Source organism: Mytilus edulis, chromosome 2, assembly GCF_963676685.1.
Source record: "Mytilus edulis chromosome 2, xbMytEdul2.2, whole genome shotgun sequence".
Classification (NCBI taxonomy): Eukaryota; Metazoa; Mollusca; class Bivalvia; order Mytilida; family Mytilidae; genus Mytilus; species Mytilus edulis.
In genome coordinates this window covers 41877053-41895565 of record NC_092345.1, presented here as the reverse complement: position 1 = coordinate 41895565, position 18513 = coordinate 41877053, and the positions used below count along the sequence as shown (strand labels likewise).

The 18513-nt window shown below is 32.7% G+C and overlaps 1 protein-coding gene across 30 annotated transcripts in view; it reads left to right on the top strand.

Annotated features, from left to right (window-relative positions):
- Positions 1 to 13593, top strand: part of LOC139510180 (bromodomain adjacent to zinc finger domain protein 2B-like) — a 59707-nt gene extending 46114 nt beyond the window's left edge. For all 30 annotated transcript variants that reach the window (XM_071296586.1, XM_071296569.1, XM_071296596.1 and 27 more), the window contains 6 exons: positions 1001 to 1090; positions 2578 to 2634; positions 3650 to 3805; positions 6621 to 6799; positions 7403 to 7546; positions 11693 to 13593. In XM_071296586.1, the coding sequence (XP_071152687.1) occupies positions 1001 to 1090; positions 2578 to 2634; positions 3650 to 3805; positions 6621 to 6799; positions 7403 to 7546; positions 11693 to 11888 (822 nt within the window). In that variant the 3' untranslated portion in view covers positions 11889 to 13593. The remainder of the gene's footprint in view (positions 1 to 1000; positions 1091 to 2577; positions 2635 to 3649; positions 3806 to 6620; positions 6800 to 7402; positions 7547 to 11692) is intronic.
- Positions 13594 to 18513: the final 4920 nt, after the last annotated feature.

The following is an 18513-nucleotide window of genomic DNA, read 5'->3' as shown; positions in this document are numbered from 1 at the left end:
TCATGAAGTCCATTATGTCAAGTTAATTATCTCCCTTCCTTTGAGTAGCATGTTTGGATAAAGGAGAAGATGTTTTGATTGTCTCATGAAGTCCATTATTTCAAATTAGTTAATAGCACTTCAGCTGGCCCCTAAAAAAATGTATACTAGTTTAGCAAAGATCCTAAAACATATAAATGAACCAAAATTAAAAATAACATACAAAACTACTAAACCACTTTCGAGTTTGTCCTTCACTGGAAAAAACTCGTCAATTATGCACCTCTTTATGATGTCATTTACCAGATAGAGGGGATTGACTATATCCTTGCACTATTAATGTACATTAAGCGTCTAAGTGATCGTCATTGTGCAGGATAAACTAGAAATAATGTTTTTTCCGTAGGTACTTTTAAAACACAATCCCCTAATGACAGCAGTGCTGATTGTAAATTATGAGAATTCAATTTGCTGAATAATTCATGCAATATAACATGATAGTTTTCCAACCACTTGCTCAATATTAGAACGGAAGTGACGACTCCCCTAAAAGCATGAATGATGTTCACTAAATCCAAAGCTTTTGATGAAAATGCATCGAAAGTTGTCTATTAAAGGCCAGAGGTTCCTGACCAGGGACAAGTGCAAAAATGAGGAGGGGTTTAACATGTTTTATGAGATCTCAACACACCTATAACTCAAGCCAATGTGTGGATTCGAAAAAATACACAGCAATGAGTACAGTAAGACTCAGTTTGAAAGAAGTTTGAGTACAATATTAGATAAGGAAGAAGAAACTTAGCAAAATTGACAATGATGAACATAAATGTACAAAGGACTACTAGCAGTTACTGACATGCCAGCTATGTGACATGTGTAGCATGTTCTACTATAATTGTGAATCAATGACATTTTTTAATCACATTAATTGAAGGAGTCCCAATGTATAAACCCCAGCTTATTTGCATGTTAAAAGCATCATTATTATGTAAAATATTAGAATTGTTCTTTTTTTCTTTAGTTATGTCAGATCTGCCGTAAAGACGATAATGAAGCAGAATTATTGTTATGTGATGGCTGTGATAAAGGTTACCATACATACTGTTTTAAGGTTAGTTTTTGTCGAGCCTGCAACTTTTGTTGCAGAAAGCTCGACATAGGGATAGTGATCCGGCGGCGGCGGTGTTAGCTCACTTCTTAAAAGCTTTATATTTCAGAAGGTGGAAGACCTGGATGCTTCATACTTTGTATATAGATGCTTCATGTTACGAAGTTTCCGTCAGTCACATGTCCAATGTCCTTGACCTCATTTTCATGGTTCAGTGACCACTTGAAAAAAAAGTTCAAATTTTTTGTAATGTTGAATTCTCTCTTATTATAAGTAATAGGATAACTATATTTGGTAAGTGCGTACCTTGCAAGGTCCTCATGTCTGTCAGACAGTTTTCACTTGACCTCGACCTCATTTCATGGATCAGTGATCAAGGTTAAGTTTTGGTGGTCAAGTCCATATCTCAGATACTATAAGCAATAGGGCTAGTATATTCGGTGTATGGAAGGACTGTAAGGTGTACATGTCCAACTGGCAGGTGTCATCTGACCTTGACCTCATTTTCATGGTTCAGTGGTTATAGTTAAATTTTTGTGTTTTGGTCTGTTTTTCTCATACTATATGCAATAGGTCTACTATATTTGTTGTATGGAATGATGGTAAGGTGTACATGTCTAGCGGGCAGATGTCATGTGACATTGACCTCATTTTCATGGTTCAGTGGTCAAAGTTAAGTTTTTGAGTTTTGGTCTTTTTATCTAATACTGTATGCCATAGGTCAACTATATTTGGTGTATGGAAATATTTTATGATCTTTATGTCAGTCGCGCAGGTTTTATTTGACGGTGACCTCATTTTCACGGTTCATTGCACAGTGTTAAGTTTTTGTGTTTTGGTCTATTTTTCTTAAACTATAAGTAATGGGTCAACTATATATGTTGTATAGAAGCATTGTTAGCTGTACATGTCTGCCTGGCATGGTTCATCTGACCTTGACCTCATTTTCAAGGTTCATTGGTCTTTGTTTAGTTATCTTGGTTAATGTTAAGTTTATGAGACAGTTGTAATAAAACTAAGCTTTATACTTAAAACTATCAGCATAATATCAATGATTAGTATAGAAGGCGAGACATTTCAGCGTGTGCACTCTTGTTATAAATTTGGTTTCTGAAAAAAATAACTTTTCTTTAATGGTGAGAATGTTTTATTCAGGAGGAGAGAGCAGATTCAACTATAAAAGGTTCAATTCCTCTGTAGCAAATTAAAAACATTTAGGAAAAATTGTAAAACTATGAAGCAACCAACCATCTTATCACCTTATTGCATCAAAACTTAAAAACATCCAAAAAAAATAGTGTATCAAAACCCTTAAGTGGTTTTGTGCTTTTACACACCCAAGAACTGTCAATGAGGGATTATACATGTAGATAAACTGAATGACTCCACCAATGAATGAATGATACTCAAGTCACCATTATTCCCACAATCCTACTAAAACAACAAATCTACTTATCTTTTCTTTCAGTTTTTATGACTTTATATTTCAGCCAAAGATGGACAACATACCAGATGGTGATTGGTACTGCTATGCTTGTATATCTAAGGTAATTTATCATCTATTCAAGTCAGATATTTTAATTAGTTTATTTTCATGGGTACCAATTTTCTTGGTTTGAAGAATACTTGCATTTTCGTGGATATAAAATTTCTTGGTTTTGGTAAAGTATGTATACATTCCTATAGAAAATTTGTAATTCGTTGAACATTTAAATTCATGGTTCCCCTGTACCCACGAAATCCACTAAAATTGGTATTCAACGAATTTAAATGAATCCATAGTATTGAAAGAGATTTATTCTATTGATATTGGTACGTCTTCACATTACGCATGGTAACATCTACATTATTTGTAAAGCATCCAAATTTTAAATTTTAAATATATATTTCAACAGTATGCAAATCTTTGTAAATGTAGTTTAAAAATTTATTATCATAGTTTACTCAGTTAAACAAACTTCACTGGATATGGGTTTGCACCAAGGGTAAATCTGAAACAGTTACCTCAAAAATGTATTGATCATTTTAGTCTTCATCCTTCATTTTAAAAAATAAAACGTTTAATAATGGAATGAAATGGTGGTATACTTTAAATCGTTACATGATACTTGTCTAGATATTTTGATATCAGTTTTTGCATCCATACTTCCCTATCCATTAGTGTGAGACATTTCCTCAGTCATTTGATTCTGCTTTGAATAACTTAAAAATCATCAGCTATCTTGACAATCTAGAGGTCATTTGGGTGATGTCTCATCGACATATACCTCACTCTGTCTCATTTATGTATACTTCACATCTACCTCATATTATTCTAATTATCCTAACTCATTACCACTACTCAGACTTTAATTTGCAGTCAAAATTCTTGAAAATAAACTCATCGCAGCAACCAGGCATAATTTTTGTATGCCTGATAAATGTGATGCTTACAAAAGACCTACCTATCCGTGAAGTTGAGCCGAGAATTCCAAAAGGTTCTGCTTAATTCAGCTGAAATATAGTTTTAATAGAATATAAAGATAAATTTTGTCTGAAATTATTTTACATTTTCTTATACAGGCAACAGGTGAACCTTGCTGTATAGTATGTGGAAGAAAGAATGGGAAGATAATTGAATGTGATCATTGTCCAAGAGCAATACATATAGACTGTCTAAATCCACCATTACCTCGGATGCCCAGAAAATATGCTTGCCCTTCTTGTATTGCAAATCAGGTAAACTATTATTTTTTATTTTCCACCTGTATAGCTGGAGGCAAAAGCCGGTTTAGTATCTGCCCCTAAAAACAAAATGTCCTGCAATTATCAAAGATTTGTATTAAGAATTGATGGTGTACAACTCATATGCTGTCTACAACTTATTTTAATGTCAAGTTTCAATAAATTGGCATATATATATTGCAAAGATTACAAAGATATGCAAAATGAAAATAGTTATTTTCGATGTGAACTGGCACAACTCTAAATTTCCAGTTGTGACAGTTTATATGTTATAACTGCATTGAGGGCAGTCCTCAAACAAAAAAAATCAGAAATGTCCTAATTGATCCAAGTTTGTGTAATATTTTAAATTTGACAATGGTAGGGCAATTGCAACAGAAACTACATACAACTGTATTTAAGCCTCCCAAACGAATAGCAGTCTAATAATGATTAGAAAAATAAGTTTGATCTAATGTTTGCCGAACGACCATTCATACGTTTGTTGGATGGCTGCTTTGTCTCGCCAACATACTGCATGCCACATCGACACTGAAGGAGGTATACAACATTCTGGGTTTTTCAAGTTACATTGCAAAGTATAGTGTACACATACCCAGTCGAGTGGCAAGTAAATGTTTGAGTATTGAGTATTTGTTGACAAATCAGACAACGTCTGTTACCACATGACTTGCACCATCCTGCAATTGAACAGCTTTTATTTGAGGAGACGTCAGCTCTAACAAATAAGTCTTTGAGACTTGCTGGTCTCTGAAAAGCTAAGACAGGAGAATTGGGAAAGATCTTGGATAATTTAGGGTGTTTTGCAATATTTTGCCAATTGGCACGGATCAAACGTGAAAGGTTAGTAAAGGGTGGATTGTATGTTAGAACAAACGGGACTATTTTGCTGCGCCTTTTCCGTTTGTACTGTAAGAGGTCATTGCAGCTGTTATTGTTAGTGCACGCAAACCCCTTATCTATGTCCAATTTCTTATAACCTTGTTTTGTCAAAAATCCGCAAAGTTCCTGTAATCGTTTCGTGACAGCTTCCTCAGAGGAGCAAATCCCCTTGACTTTGAGAGCTTGACTGTACGGGATACTTTTTGTACAGTGCTTGGGGTGACAGCTTTCGGGAGAAAGGTACTGATGTTTATCTGCGGGTTTAACGTCTCCTCAAATAAAAGCTGTTCAATTGCAGGATGGTGCAAGTCATGTGGTACTGTAAACCAACTTATTTTCGCGGATACTTTATTTCGCGTTCTACCCTTTCTTGACCACTTCGCGGCTATTTTATTTTGCGATTTTCTTATTTACTTGAAGGAAAGATCTAAGTTTTACATGTTCGCGACGATTTATATTCGCGTTATTTTTCTACTCGCGAAAGTCGCGAAAAATAAATCGCTCGCGAAAATAAGTTGGTTTACAGTAATACTCAAACATTTACTTGCCACTCGACTGGGTCTGTGTACACTATATTTTGCAATGTAACTTGCAAAACCCAGAATGTTGTATACCTCCTTCAGTGTCGATGTGGCATGCAGTATGTTGGCGAGACAGAGCAGCCATTCAACAAACGCATGAATGGTCATCGAAGTGACTACACTTGCAAGCTCGACCTACCCGTAAGTCGTCATTTGAGATCACCTGGGCACACACAAGCTGGTCTCAAAAACCTTACCATCACAATCATAGACCACAATGAGGGGTTGGTCGAAGGTCGACAGAGTCGCTCGGGAAACATTTTGGATAAGAAAGTTACGGACAGTTTCCCCAGAGGTCATAAATGAAAAAACATAGAAAAGGTCCTTCATTTTCCTGTCATCACTTGTTTCCAGTAACTCCGGCTTTAGTACTGGCTTTACAGTTCGAAATTCTTTTTTAAAATATCAGTTTAAATTACAGGGCTTCATTCATTCGGGAAGGATGTATAAGTACGTAGCCACGTTCAATTATTTTACCTCATTAGATCAAACTTATTTTTCTAATCATTATTAGACTGCTATTCGTTTGGGAGGCTTAAATACAGTTGTATGTAGTTTCTGTTGCAATTGCCCTACCGTTGTCAAATTTGAAATATTATACAAACTTGGATCGGTTAGGACATTTTTGATTTGTTTGTTTGAGGACTGCTATCAATGCAGTTATAACATCTAAACTGTCACAACCTTTGGAAATTTAGAGTTGTGCCAGTTCACATCGAAAATAACTATTTTCATTTTGCATATCTTTGTAATCTTTGCGCCGTGTTTGGAAATTTTAAAATCGTATCAGCGTCTGTAGTGTTCGCTTAAATTGTATAAATTTCGAGATTCAGAAAAAGTTTCTCAGTTTGAATATTTTGACATGATTCATTTGACATCGTGCTATTATTGAAGAAGGATATCTGTTATCTGAAATATCTAATATTTGTTCATTGTATAGTTATTTAATGGTGATGTTGTACCCTTTTTGACTTGTTATATATATATATATATATATATATAATATCAATTAAGATAACAATAAGATTTTGGTAAAATTTAGAAAACAACTTTAATTAAGTTTGTTGAACTTTTAACTAAAAATCAGGGGGAAAAATCCATTTATCTGTTTTATTTTCTGTAATAATACTGAATGAATTCTATCAAAATAAGTTTAAATAGCAAAACAAACCAGCAAAAATTACAAATCCATAAATAGTTACCGGGGTATAGCATAAATGAAATCAAATCAAAAAGACATTGTTAGGATCTTAAGATGTTGAAAACAAACGAGTATATTGTTTTCAAAGAATTCTCTCTCATTGTGCAAGATGACAATTTTATCCAATGTTTTTAAATACTTTAAGGGAATGAAAAAGAAACAGAAAAGAAGTCCAAAGAAACGTAGAGAAAGTTTTGTCCGCAGAGAACGAAAAGATTCTGAGACCTCAACAAAAGCTGTTGAAATACCAGTTGAAAAGAAACGTGGTAAAAATGTTGAAAAACTAAGGACAGCAGAGCAATCAGACAACATGACAGCATGCAGGTTGGTCAAATTTGAAATGTTAAATAAATTAACAGATGTGTACTTTACAACCTGTGTTACAGACTATTTTCAAATCCTTTGATGGTGGAATAATCCTTTGTATTTTTACGAATTATTCAATCCTTTTAAGATTCTTCTGAGAAACCTATAGAAATTTATATGTCTTCTTTAACTTATATTTCAAGACTCCAAATTTCACCTTGAATGGGTTCCATTACAATTCCCATTACAAATGCAGTAATGGCCTCTCATTAACTAAAGAAATAGAAATAAGTAGTGATTAGCTTTGAATATTTCATAAAAAGAACTAGTAGTTGAAAGCAATTTAAGACATTGATGAGTTGAACTTCATTTGAAATCTCAGTTACGGTAAAATCTCTGTTAACTAGTTTATTTCAAAGTACCAACCTAAAAAATGAACATTCATTAATCCTGAATTGTTTGAAAAATTTGATATATTCAATTATGCATCAATATGATCAAGAGCTTCCCTTCTTTCCTAATCAAATTTACTGATTAAAAAACCTGTCTTTTCAATTGTTTTTCATGGAGAGGCATTCATGTTTTACAGAACAGCTGTATTATTTCTTTGTTTGATTGTAGATTGGTATTGACAGAAATGGAGAAACATGAGGATGGATGGCCATTCCTAAAACCAGTCAATTTTAAGCAGTTTCCAACTTACAAAAAATATATAAAAAATCCAATGGATTTCACTACAATGAAAAACAAACTCAGGGATAGCTTGTAAGTTTAAATTTATTTTAATACCAATACAGGTGAAGCTACTTCAGACTTTCTGAACGATCATTAGGGCTCTACAAATTTTGGACAAAGGAATCTTTTTGTAAATGACTTACTAAGTCTGTCAGCAGATTTCTATGAAGCACAGAAAGGAACAACCTTGTTGGTTTTGATTTGAGAGTAAGAACATGCTTTTTAAATCAAGGTCAAAATGACTAAATATGGACTGATATTACAATGTAGTACAGAAAGGGATTGTTACTCTAGAGCCTTGCATGGGATTAGAACCCAACTTAAATATATGATCACATATAATTGATTGGAAATCATTTTAAAATGAAGGTCACAGTTTCTCAAAAAAGGCTGAAATTAGAAACAATGAGTTTCTGTATAATTACTTTCAGTCTTTAATGCTTAAAATTTGAAGTTTGGTGACTTAGTTATGTTTCTTCATTGTCTTACAACTAGAAATGAGAGTTCATATTTTCTCACATATCCCGCGATAACAATGGATTTTTCATCAGGACTCTTAAACCATTCGGTTTTCATTCAGGTCCTCTCTAATTTTTCCTTGTATGAATCGAGGATATACAAGGTCTCATTTGCGCTTGAAATCCCGACAATTTTTATTGTAAAATCATGCAGTAGAAGGAAAATTGAAGGAAAATGAAAACAAATATTTTGGCAAATTTATGCAAATGGCGGAAATCGGAAACGAAGCTGTAAATATGGAAATATTCAGCATTTCTATGGCAAAACTGACAACGAGGATTAGTTAAAAGGTTTCTTGTTATCTCAATGTATTTATTACATTTAATTCGTGTGGGAAATATGATTTGATCGATCATTACGAGACGAAGAAAAAGGGGGGAAAACAGAGATTGACTTAAAATTTTGAGGACGGAGCCACTGATTTGTGCCATGATTACATAATAGGTTGTGTATGGTTCTATACGCTACGGAATCGAGCAAATGGTGTCTGCTTTATTATATGGCAGATAAAACAACAAAATAGATGAAGACTAAAAGTAGTTGATTGAAGTCCGCAGCTGGCACGTCAGTTAACTGCTAGTAGTCTGATGTTATTTATGTATTATTGTCATTTCAGGGATCTCCATGGCCTGTTTAACGATGGCGCCCCGCCATCGTTCAAATGTCTTGCGCCATCGTAAAATTACTTGCGCCATCGTTAAATTGTCTTGCGCCATCGTTAAATTGTCTTCCGCCATTGTTCAAAACTTCATCGTTTTTTGCAGCCCGACGCCATTTTTTTTATCAATTATAATCAAATGCATGTAATTGCATAACCCTTAGGCTTTTTATGTTATTATCCAAAACAGTTCTAACGCCTGAGGGATATCCGGATTAAGATCGCTAATCACTTGTACCTGAGCTTGTACAGGTAGATCAACAAACCAGACAGGAGAATACTATCTGAGGATAGAAAATCCATTTGTCGAATTAATCAACTAAGTTTCAGCAAATGATTATGACAATTTAGATTAAATAAATAAATTAATAATCCAGTTACAAAGAAAACAGTTTAACAAGTCGAACATGTGCTTTATTTTGACTTACGCAATCAGCATCCCACTTTTTTAAGAAGTACAAAATAAGACGCAAAACAGTAAATATTATTTCATTGCAAATAACTCGAGTACTGCTGTAACGATAATTTAGAATTACTTTAAAAGTTTAAAAGTAAAAACTTAAATATTTCCTGTAAAGGAATATTGTATCGTAATTCCGAACTCATTTTGTATATTACAATCAAATTGATACATCCGCGTTTCCGGTTTCTATTCAGACTCGAAAGATGCATGTTGCACAGCATCAATTTGCCAGATAAAGTCATTAAAAACCTTTTCATTTGTCAATGTTTGCTTTACAAATCTCTTTAACCTTTTATATAACCCGTACGAATCGTTTTGTTGTTGCTGCAAATCAGCCATACCGATAATGGGTTCTGAATTTGACAGTGTCCATGAAAAATAAGCTCCACTTCATATGATTTTTAACCCACATAACAATTACCAAAAATACAAAAAATCTTAATGAGGACCTTCATGACAGCTTTTGGTCATTCTCGACTAAGGGGGGACCATGAAGACTTGGCATTTGAATGGTTTAAAACGGCAATAAATGCAAATATTGATACTTCTTATTCTCTATAATGAAAATTCAAATAAATATAATTTAAATAAGCAATGATTAAGCATGTTCACTATTCCTTGTATGGAGGGATAAAATACTTCCGATAGCGCTACACTGTACAGCGTAGACACGGTTTGTAATGGTGAAAGTTCCTCCATCGTTCAATTTTCATCCATGGAGATCCCTGCATTTTGTTTATTTTCTTTGGTTACATCTTCTTACATCAGACTTGGACTTCTCTTGAACTGAATTTTAATGTGCGTATTGTTATGCGTTTACTTTTCTGCATTGGCTAGAGGTATAGGGGGAGGGTTGAGATCTCACAAACATGTTTAACCCCGCCACATTTTTGCGCCTGTCCCAAGTCAGGAGCCTCTGGCCTTTGTTAGTCTTGTATTATTTTAACTTTTAGTTTCTTGTGTACAATTTGGAGTTTAGTATGGTGTTCATTATCACTGAACCAGTATATATTTGTTTAGGGTCCAGCTGAAGGACACCTCTGGGTGCGAGAATTTCTCGTTGCATTGAAGACCTGTTGGTGACCTTCTGCTGTTCTCTGCCCTATGGTCGGTTGTTGTCTCTTTGGCACAATCCCCATTTCCATTCTCAATTTTATTTATTCAAAATTCAACACAAATGTAATAGATTACACCTTTTACCTGTTAATTACCTGAAAATGCAGGTAACCTGATAAAAATTTTACTGCAATAACTGCCTAACATTACAGTTCATACTCTCCTGAGCATTTTTCATGCAATATCTTTCTCTGTATCTCTTATAATAAAAAAGATACAGCAGTCTGAAAAGGAATATACTGTTCTAATGAATGAACACAAAACAAATGCAGCAGCAGCAGCCATTTTACTATTTTTTTGTGTAGCGTTGAAAGGGTTAAGATGTGTTTATTGAATGAAGATGCAAAGTGTTTTGGCAAGTATTGAAAAATCTTCCACTATCAGAATGAGCTTTACAGTCTTCATTAAGTTTCAAGATGATACAATTATCAAGGCAGTAATGATTTTTAACCGGATTTTTGTGACAAAAATGTCGGTTATTGATTTGGGGATGTACGGCGGTCAACCGGCCGGGCGGCCGGGCAGGCGGCAATCAAATGTTGTCCGTGCATTAACTCATGAACCGTTCAACCAAAGATTTTAATATGTTATTACTGACAACTATACGAAGGTTAAGTTCAAAAATGGCAATTTTGACTTTTACCGTTCAGGAGTTATGGTTCTTGAAAGATTGAAAAAATTGAGTTTCCAGTCGTGTCCGTGCATTTACGCATGAACTGTTCTACCAAAGCTTCCCAAATTTTAATATGTTGTTACTAATGACAGAATGGAGGTCAAGTTCAATAATGACGAATTTGACTTTTACCGTTCAGGAGTTATGGTTCTTGAAAGATTGAAAAATGGAGTTTCCAGTGGTGTCCGTGCATTTATGCATGAACTGTTCTACCAAAGCTTCCCAAATTTTAATATGCTGTTACTGATGACAAAATGGAGGTCAAGTTCAATAATGACGATTTTTACTTTTACCGTTCAGGAGTTTTGGTTCATGAAAGATTGAAAAATGGTGTTTCCCGTCGTGTCCGTGCATTTTCTCATGAACCATTCAACCAAAGCTTTTTAAATTTTAATATGTTGTTACTGATGACAAAATAGAGGTCAAGTTCAATAATGACGATTTTGACTTTTACCGTTCAGGAGTTATGGTTCTTGAAAAATTGTAAAATGGCGTTTCCATTCACGTTGTTGCATTTACTCATGAACCATTCAATCTAAGCTTTTCAAATTTAAATATGTTGATACGGATGACAAAATGGAGGTCAAATTTGATATTGACGATTTTCACTTTCACCATTCATCAGTAATGGTTCTTGTGATATTGCCAGGACACAAATAAATGTTAATAAATCCGGTTTGCTGTCGTTGTGACAGCCTCTTGTTTTTCATTTTTATTGAATCAACTCTCATCTGTATTTTTTTACAGGTATAAAACTAGAGGTGAATTTGCATCTGATACCAGACTTGTGTTCAATAACTGTATGATTTTTAACGAAGATGAATCAGATGTCGGAAAAGCTGGTCACACAATGAGGAAATATTTTGAACAAAGATGGAAAGATCTGTTGTTATCATCAGATTCTACAGAGCAGCCCTCTGTTGTAGAAGATGAAAATTCATAGTTATAACAAATAATGCTAGGCACATTCTTTATTATGTAAATAGTCTATTTAATGTTCCATGCTAGTGTTCAATTTATTTTGTCAAATGATTGTATTTATTGTATGATGGGTATCTGGATACTGCCTTTTATTATATAATATATATATATATATATATATAAGAACATGTTTACCTGTGTTGTGATAAGTGTTTAATTAAACTGTTGTTATTCTTTACAAAAGGGATGTGTCAGTACATACACTGCCTGTAGTTTAAAAAGTACCTTTGTAAACAAGAGGATATTAAACTATTATGTAGAATATTTTTGAAATGTTAAATCTCATATGTTGAAAACATCTTTAATATATAATTCAAACAACTGACTCTAACTCTTTAACTGTCATTTGTCAGAACAAGAGTAGTTTTTAAATGTTTTTGGTACACCTGCTACATGTACTTGAAATTTTTATGGTTTTATGTTTTTATTTTAAATATTTTTATGGCTGATCTAAGATCTCTTTGTCAATATTCTATATGATCTTTTGGTGCCACTTGACATCTCTCCTCAATTGACCTTTGGAAAATCTTCTGAATAGCTGTAGCAAACTAAGGACAAATATGGCAAAATTATTTCTCATTGATTTGTTAACATAATTCTGATTTTATACCAAACATGGATGTCATTGTAAAAACAAGGCTTTACCATTTGATGGATTGAACTTAATGATCTTCTTTGAATCTCTTATGTTAGTGTAAATACAGAAAGGTTCCTGGCAAAATATTATTAAATGGGAGCCTATCAGCCAAACAATATGCCTGCTGTCTCAAATCAAGTATTGATAATCACAGTTCAATTTGTTTGTCTGTATAAAGTAGGACAAAGTTTTACATACGAGTCTATGGGATGTAAATATATAGAAAAATATTCAAATATTCAAATATTCTGTTTGATCAAGCGATAGAAAAGAAATGAAAAAAACAGACAGTTTTTTTCTGTTTAAAATATGTAAAAAATCTTCTAAAGAATCATTCGTGAGTCAAAATCTAACAGGAAGAAAATGATCATTGTGGATGGTACTTACAGCCGATTTGACCTCCAGGATTTGCTTCCTTGCACTGAGGCAAGTTTAATCAGAATTGGATCATTAATACATGTATAAAGTATCCATCAGTTAACAGGCACTTTTTATTATACATGTAATATTGTCTGTAATATGTGATATTCTTTATAAAAGAAGATGATTTTTTTTATTAAAACAATAAGAAACTTATCCTGTATCACATTTTTATAGTTTGCATGCTAGACTGTTTAATTTATAAAGTTACTCCTGAAAATTATTTAATACATAGATAAAAATTGTTGAGCATTTAGTTAACAGTAAGCAATAGTGGTAAAATACACTGTAATTGAATGACTGTCTTTTGATAAATATGTTATTTGGAAATAGATAAAGTCTGAATAAAAGAGGTGCACATCGCACCAAATCATGATAAAAGATGATGAAGATATTATAACTTACAGAGATTTGGAGACTTACTTTTCTGATATTATCTACCAATTCCTTAACCTTGCCTTCTCTTTTCTAAAGAACAGTAAGATCCAATGGTATGTTCTTAATATCAGCCAAGTGTACAATAAGATGTATTATTTAAAAACAATTGTGGCATTTGTGCATATTTCTTTGATGAATTAGGAAATAAAGAGAAATACTTTAAATGTTTTAATCATATATATTTATACTGAAATGTTAGTATAGTCAGATCTAGTCAGCATGGTCTTAATTCCTAGATGAGAAGCAACAAACACAAAAAATGTGGTGGGGTTAAAACACATTTGTAACCCTCCCCTTGTCATAGAGCAGTAAAGTAACAGTACAACATAAGAACAAACTTCATTTAGACTACTTTTAAAAACAAGAAAGATTGGTCCCAAGACCAAAAAAAAATAAAATAATAACTATTATTAGAAAAAGCAATAAACACCAAACACTTGAAGCTAAATCAAAGCAAATTCAAACTAATAAATAAATCATTTTCTCCAAGACTAGTATTAATCAGTACACAACAAATTCATAAACTGTTTGTAAAACACTTGACCCAAGTCAGTATTATGTCAGATGTCTTTTATTCAGTAATTTTCATCTGTTGATAAAGTCTTATGTGTTTGGCTTTGTAAGTCTTTATGAACTTCCCCCTTTCAGAATTTATCAATGAGTTTAAATTTTTTGTAAAACAATTTTACAACTAACCAATTTCAAATAAATGGCACACTTATCTACATTTAAAACGAGAACAATGAGATACCTTTAATCTTAAAGAACATAGAAAATGATGGTGGGAGTGGGGCATCTGTGTACTGTGGACACATTCTTGTTTTTCTTCTGGTATAAAATTGAGAATGGAAATGGGGAATGTGTCAAAGAGACAACAACCCGACCAAATAAAAAACAACAGCAGAGGGTCACCAACAGGTCTTCAATGTAGCGAGAAATTTTTTTTCTTCTGGTATGTATGTTCATCAACACTCATCCATAGGAATTTCTGGTTGATAATTTTCTTTCTGGATTAATTCTGTTTTTACCCCCATCATTTTATCTGATTGTCTCCTGACCACACAAGTGTCTGCATTGTTTCCAAGAGTACATCATTCATTGTTGTGAAAGAGGGGCGAAGATACCAGAGAGACATGTCGAAAAATAAAGAGACAATGCCATGGCTAAAAAAGATAAAGGGGCATAACTCGAGAATGGTTAAAGTGACCCAACCAAAATTCAAACTTGATCTGTATTTTGTGAAAATAAGCATTGTGTATAAGTTTGATAACATTTGGCTGAGACAATTTGAAACTCAAGTTAGAGAACAGAAACTAAAAATTTTGCAATTTTTCAGTTTATAAAGGGGCATAACTCTAGAATGATTAAAGTGATGCCACCAAAATTCAACTCCCAAACGAAAGATTATATAGACAGAAGTATACTTCACAACAAAACTATTTTCATTTACCCGAGTATGACGTAATTTTTTTCATAGTTGGTGTTTTTCTAAAATTGTTAAACATTTCAGTGGTTTTATACTTCTACTTCAATCATTCCGTATTTTTATTAACAATGTATTTACAGTGTATCACAGATCAAATTTATTCGTTCATTGTGTGTAAATTCAAGATTTTTGATTGAGTCGAGTCATTACAATTGACATTTTATAGTGTGTCTTTCTATGTTGTGATGTTATACTATTGTTTCAGAAAAAAGTAAATTCACAAAAATACTGAACTCCAAGGAAAATCAAAAAGGAGTCCCCAATCAAATGGCAAAATCAAAAGTTCAAACACATCAAATGAATGGATAACAACTGTCATATTCCTGACTTGGTACAGGCATTTTCTTATGTAGAAAATGGTGGATTGAACCTGGTTTTAAAGCTAGCTAAACCTCTTACTTCTATGACAGACACATCAAATTCCATTATATTGACAACAATGTGTGAACAAAACAACAAAAACAATAGGTAAAACTGTCACAAATAGGGGTAAATAGTCTAATTCGGTAGGTCACTTCGTGAAAAGGGAACGGCATTGTAGTTATGACATAAGGAACATATCCGATATCATCTGTGAAACGGATATTCCATAACAGTCAACCAACTCGTGATGGCGTCTGTAAAAATTTACAAAGTGATGATTTCAACTTCACCAGTTTAAAAATGAAAATTTACACAACTTGGAAGCTGAAATCATCTCTTTTGTCGTAAAGATTTGTTTTCAACCGACCCTCATAGTCAATTTCTAGATATGTCATAATCAAATGGCAAAATCAAAAGCTCAAACGAATGGATAACAACTGTCATATTCCAGACTTAGTACAAGCATTTTCTTATGTAGAAAAGGGAGAAGGTTTGGTGCCATTAAAACATTTAATCCCGCTGCAATTGTTTGCACCTGTCTTGTATTAAGCATTGTGTACAAGTTTCATAACATTTGGTTGAGGCAACCGTAAGTAAGAGAATGGAAACAAAAAATTTTAAAATTGTTCTATTTATAAAGGGGCATAACTCTAGAACAATTCAAGTGACGCCACCAGAAATCAAACATTTGGTTGAGGCAAACTCTAGTTAGAGAACAAAAAACAATTTTGGGATGTACAGACAAGGGTAAAACTTAATCCGCTATGGTGGGGGGATAAAAAAGACAAATACACAAGATAGTGTGATTTCTCATCACTACTCGATGGTGTGTCATAATAAAGAATCTCTAGCTTGATGGTCAACATCACAAGCAATAGCTTAATGTTGCTGATACTTTTTTAGAAATCATGTCTACCAGTACCTAATGTCTTGTAAAATTTCCACTTAAAGTTAAGTTGTGAATTGAAGAAAGTTTCTCATTCCCACTGCAAGGTGAGTTGCAAATAAGATTTGTCCCCGCATCCTGAAAGAAAAGTTAAACTGGTTTTAGTTTCTGGAAGGTTTGATAACCTTCACTTTGTTCAGTCAAATAAGTTCTGAACTCGTTTTGACATATTGTTTTACATTAGTTTCTTGAACAAAACCAACAACAAAATATATTCTTTAAAATACTTTATTCAAATTTTCCCTAATTGCAGGAAAATTTACATTGTATGTACATTATCAGATTAAACTCTTGAATATTCATTTAATTCATAATCATAAATCAGCAAAATCATTTGTTACAGCTTAATAACACACATAGGGAAAATAAATTATTCAAGAAACATACAATTCATTCAGTATAATGTATCAATCAACCAGATACCCCAAAAATATGATGGAACAAAGTCAAGACTTGTATGTATGAAGAACATACTGAAAGCATTATTATGTAACTGGACAATGAAATATACAAATGTATTACAAAATAAATGAACTCCCCTTAAATTTATAGGAACAAGTATTAATTAGAAAGTATGTTTATAAAAAAGTCAATACACAAATTTAATGAATTCTAATACTTTTTCCTATTGTAGTGTTTATAGAGGTTTAACTGTAAATTAATAACTGAAATAAACATGATCAATGAGCATTCAACATGCTATTAATATTATGAAAATTATTTCTTATGATGATAATACAATTAAGAATGCTCTGACAAACTTTAATGGTCCTGAGAAATACAAGGTTAATTTTAAACCCAGAAATTATTTTATTGATGTCATAATTTAATGAGGAATGTTTTACTAAAGGGAAATGTCTTTATCTGAGATGTCATAGAAATAATACATGTAGATTCATCTCTTACAGGTCAACATGTTAAAAGTAATAAATGATCTTATTAAAAGAATTTAGCAGAAATGATTTATACATATACCATTCCTCAAATTGGACATAACATCGCTTTAGATAATAGCCTTTTATTTAAAAATTTCAATGTCATGTTATAAGCAATATGATGTGTCCACACAATCAGTTTCAAATGAATAATAAGATATAATAAGATATACAAAAAATATTGATTGAAAATTAATTCAAGGGTTCCATTATTTTGAAGATGAGCACATTTAAAGGTTATCAGCATGTCTTTTATTTTCACATTTAAAAGGGCTACATCAGACACAGCTTTATACAAAGAGCAAGTTAAATTTCGTGAAATTGAAAGCAATTATAGATGTACAACTGAGATTGAAAAGCTAAATATGATAAAAAAAAAAAGGAACTTTTATTGTAGTACAATATAAAAAAAATAAAAATCTGTTAAAAAATGACATAACGGATATTTTCTGAGAATTCAACTACATGTTCAATCAGACTTAACCAAGGCTTGAATAACAAATATTAAGTAATATAAATCCATTTCAAATATCATTCAACCTTATTTATGCCTTCTAGGGTTGACAACATGTGTATTAAATGTTCTTTAAGGTACATGTAAGGAAATTTTATATGAGCCCTTATCTGACTTTGTATAAAGTTGAACTTAAAGTTTGTGACCTCGATGCTTCAGATAAAAAAGCCACTGGTGGTAGGCATCAAATCTACAAGGTATCATTTTACAAAAGTATAATGCAGATATAGAAGTCATAATGACAACACTTTAACATTATAAACTATACAAAACTTTTAAAATCAAGTGTTGGTCCAGTGCCAAATAATCATGGGAATGCTTATACAACTACATTCCCAATATTATTATTGACTTGTCGCAAGTTGTTCCACTTAAACTGACCTAAGTACAAACTTTACCAGTTCATTAATGCAGCTGTTGCAACTATTTCTCATAGTTCAAAAATGATCAAAGTCCAATAACCTCTAAACATTTGTCATATCAAAGTGACAGTATAGTATGGCAAGTAACACATTATGACAAAACAATCCTACCAAGTATGAAAGCCTTCTGGCAAAGGGTGCAAGAAGAGATGCATTCTCAAGGTGTCCTTGTGTAACAATAGTAAAATAAAAGGTCAAAGTATCCAGCAAACACTGAGGAATCACAATGATTATATAGCAATGTCATGAGAATATGATGACAAAAGATACCACATATGAAAGCTTTCTGGCAAATGTTAAACCTGAACTGTTATACTGGAACAAAATACAATTGTTCCATCTATAACAAAGCACTATTATGACAGCTGCTGATAAACATGATAGTTAGTACTGAGTTTAGACAATGCAGTCAAGTACACACACATA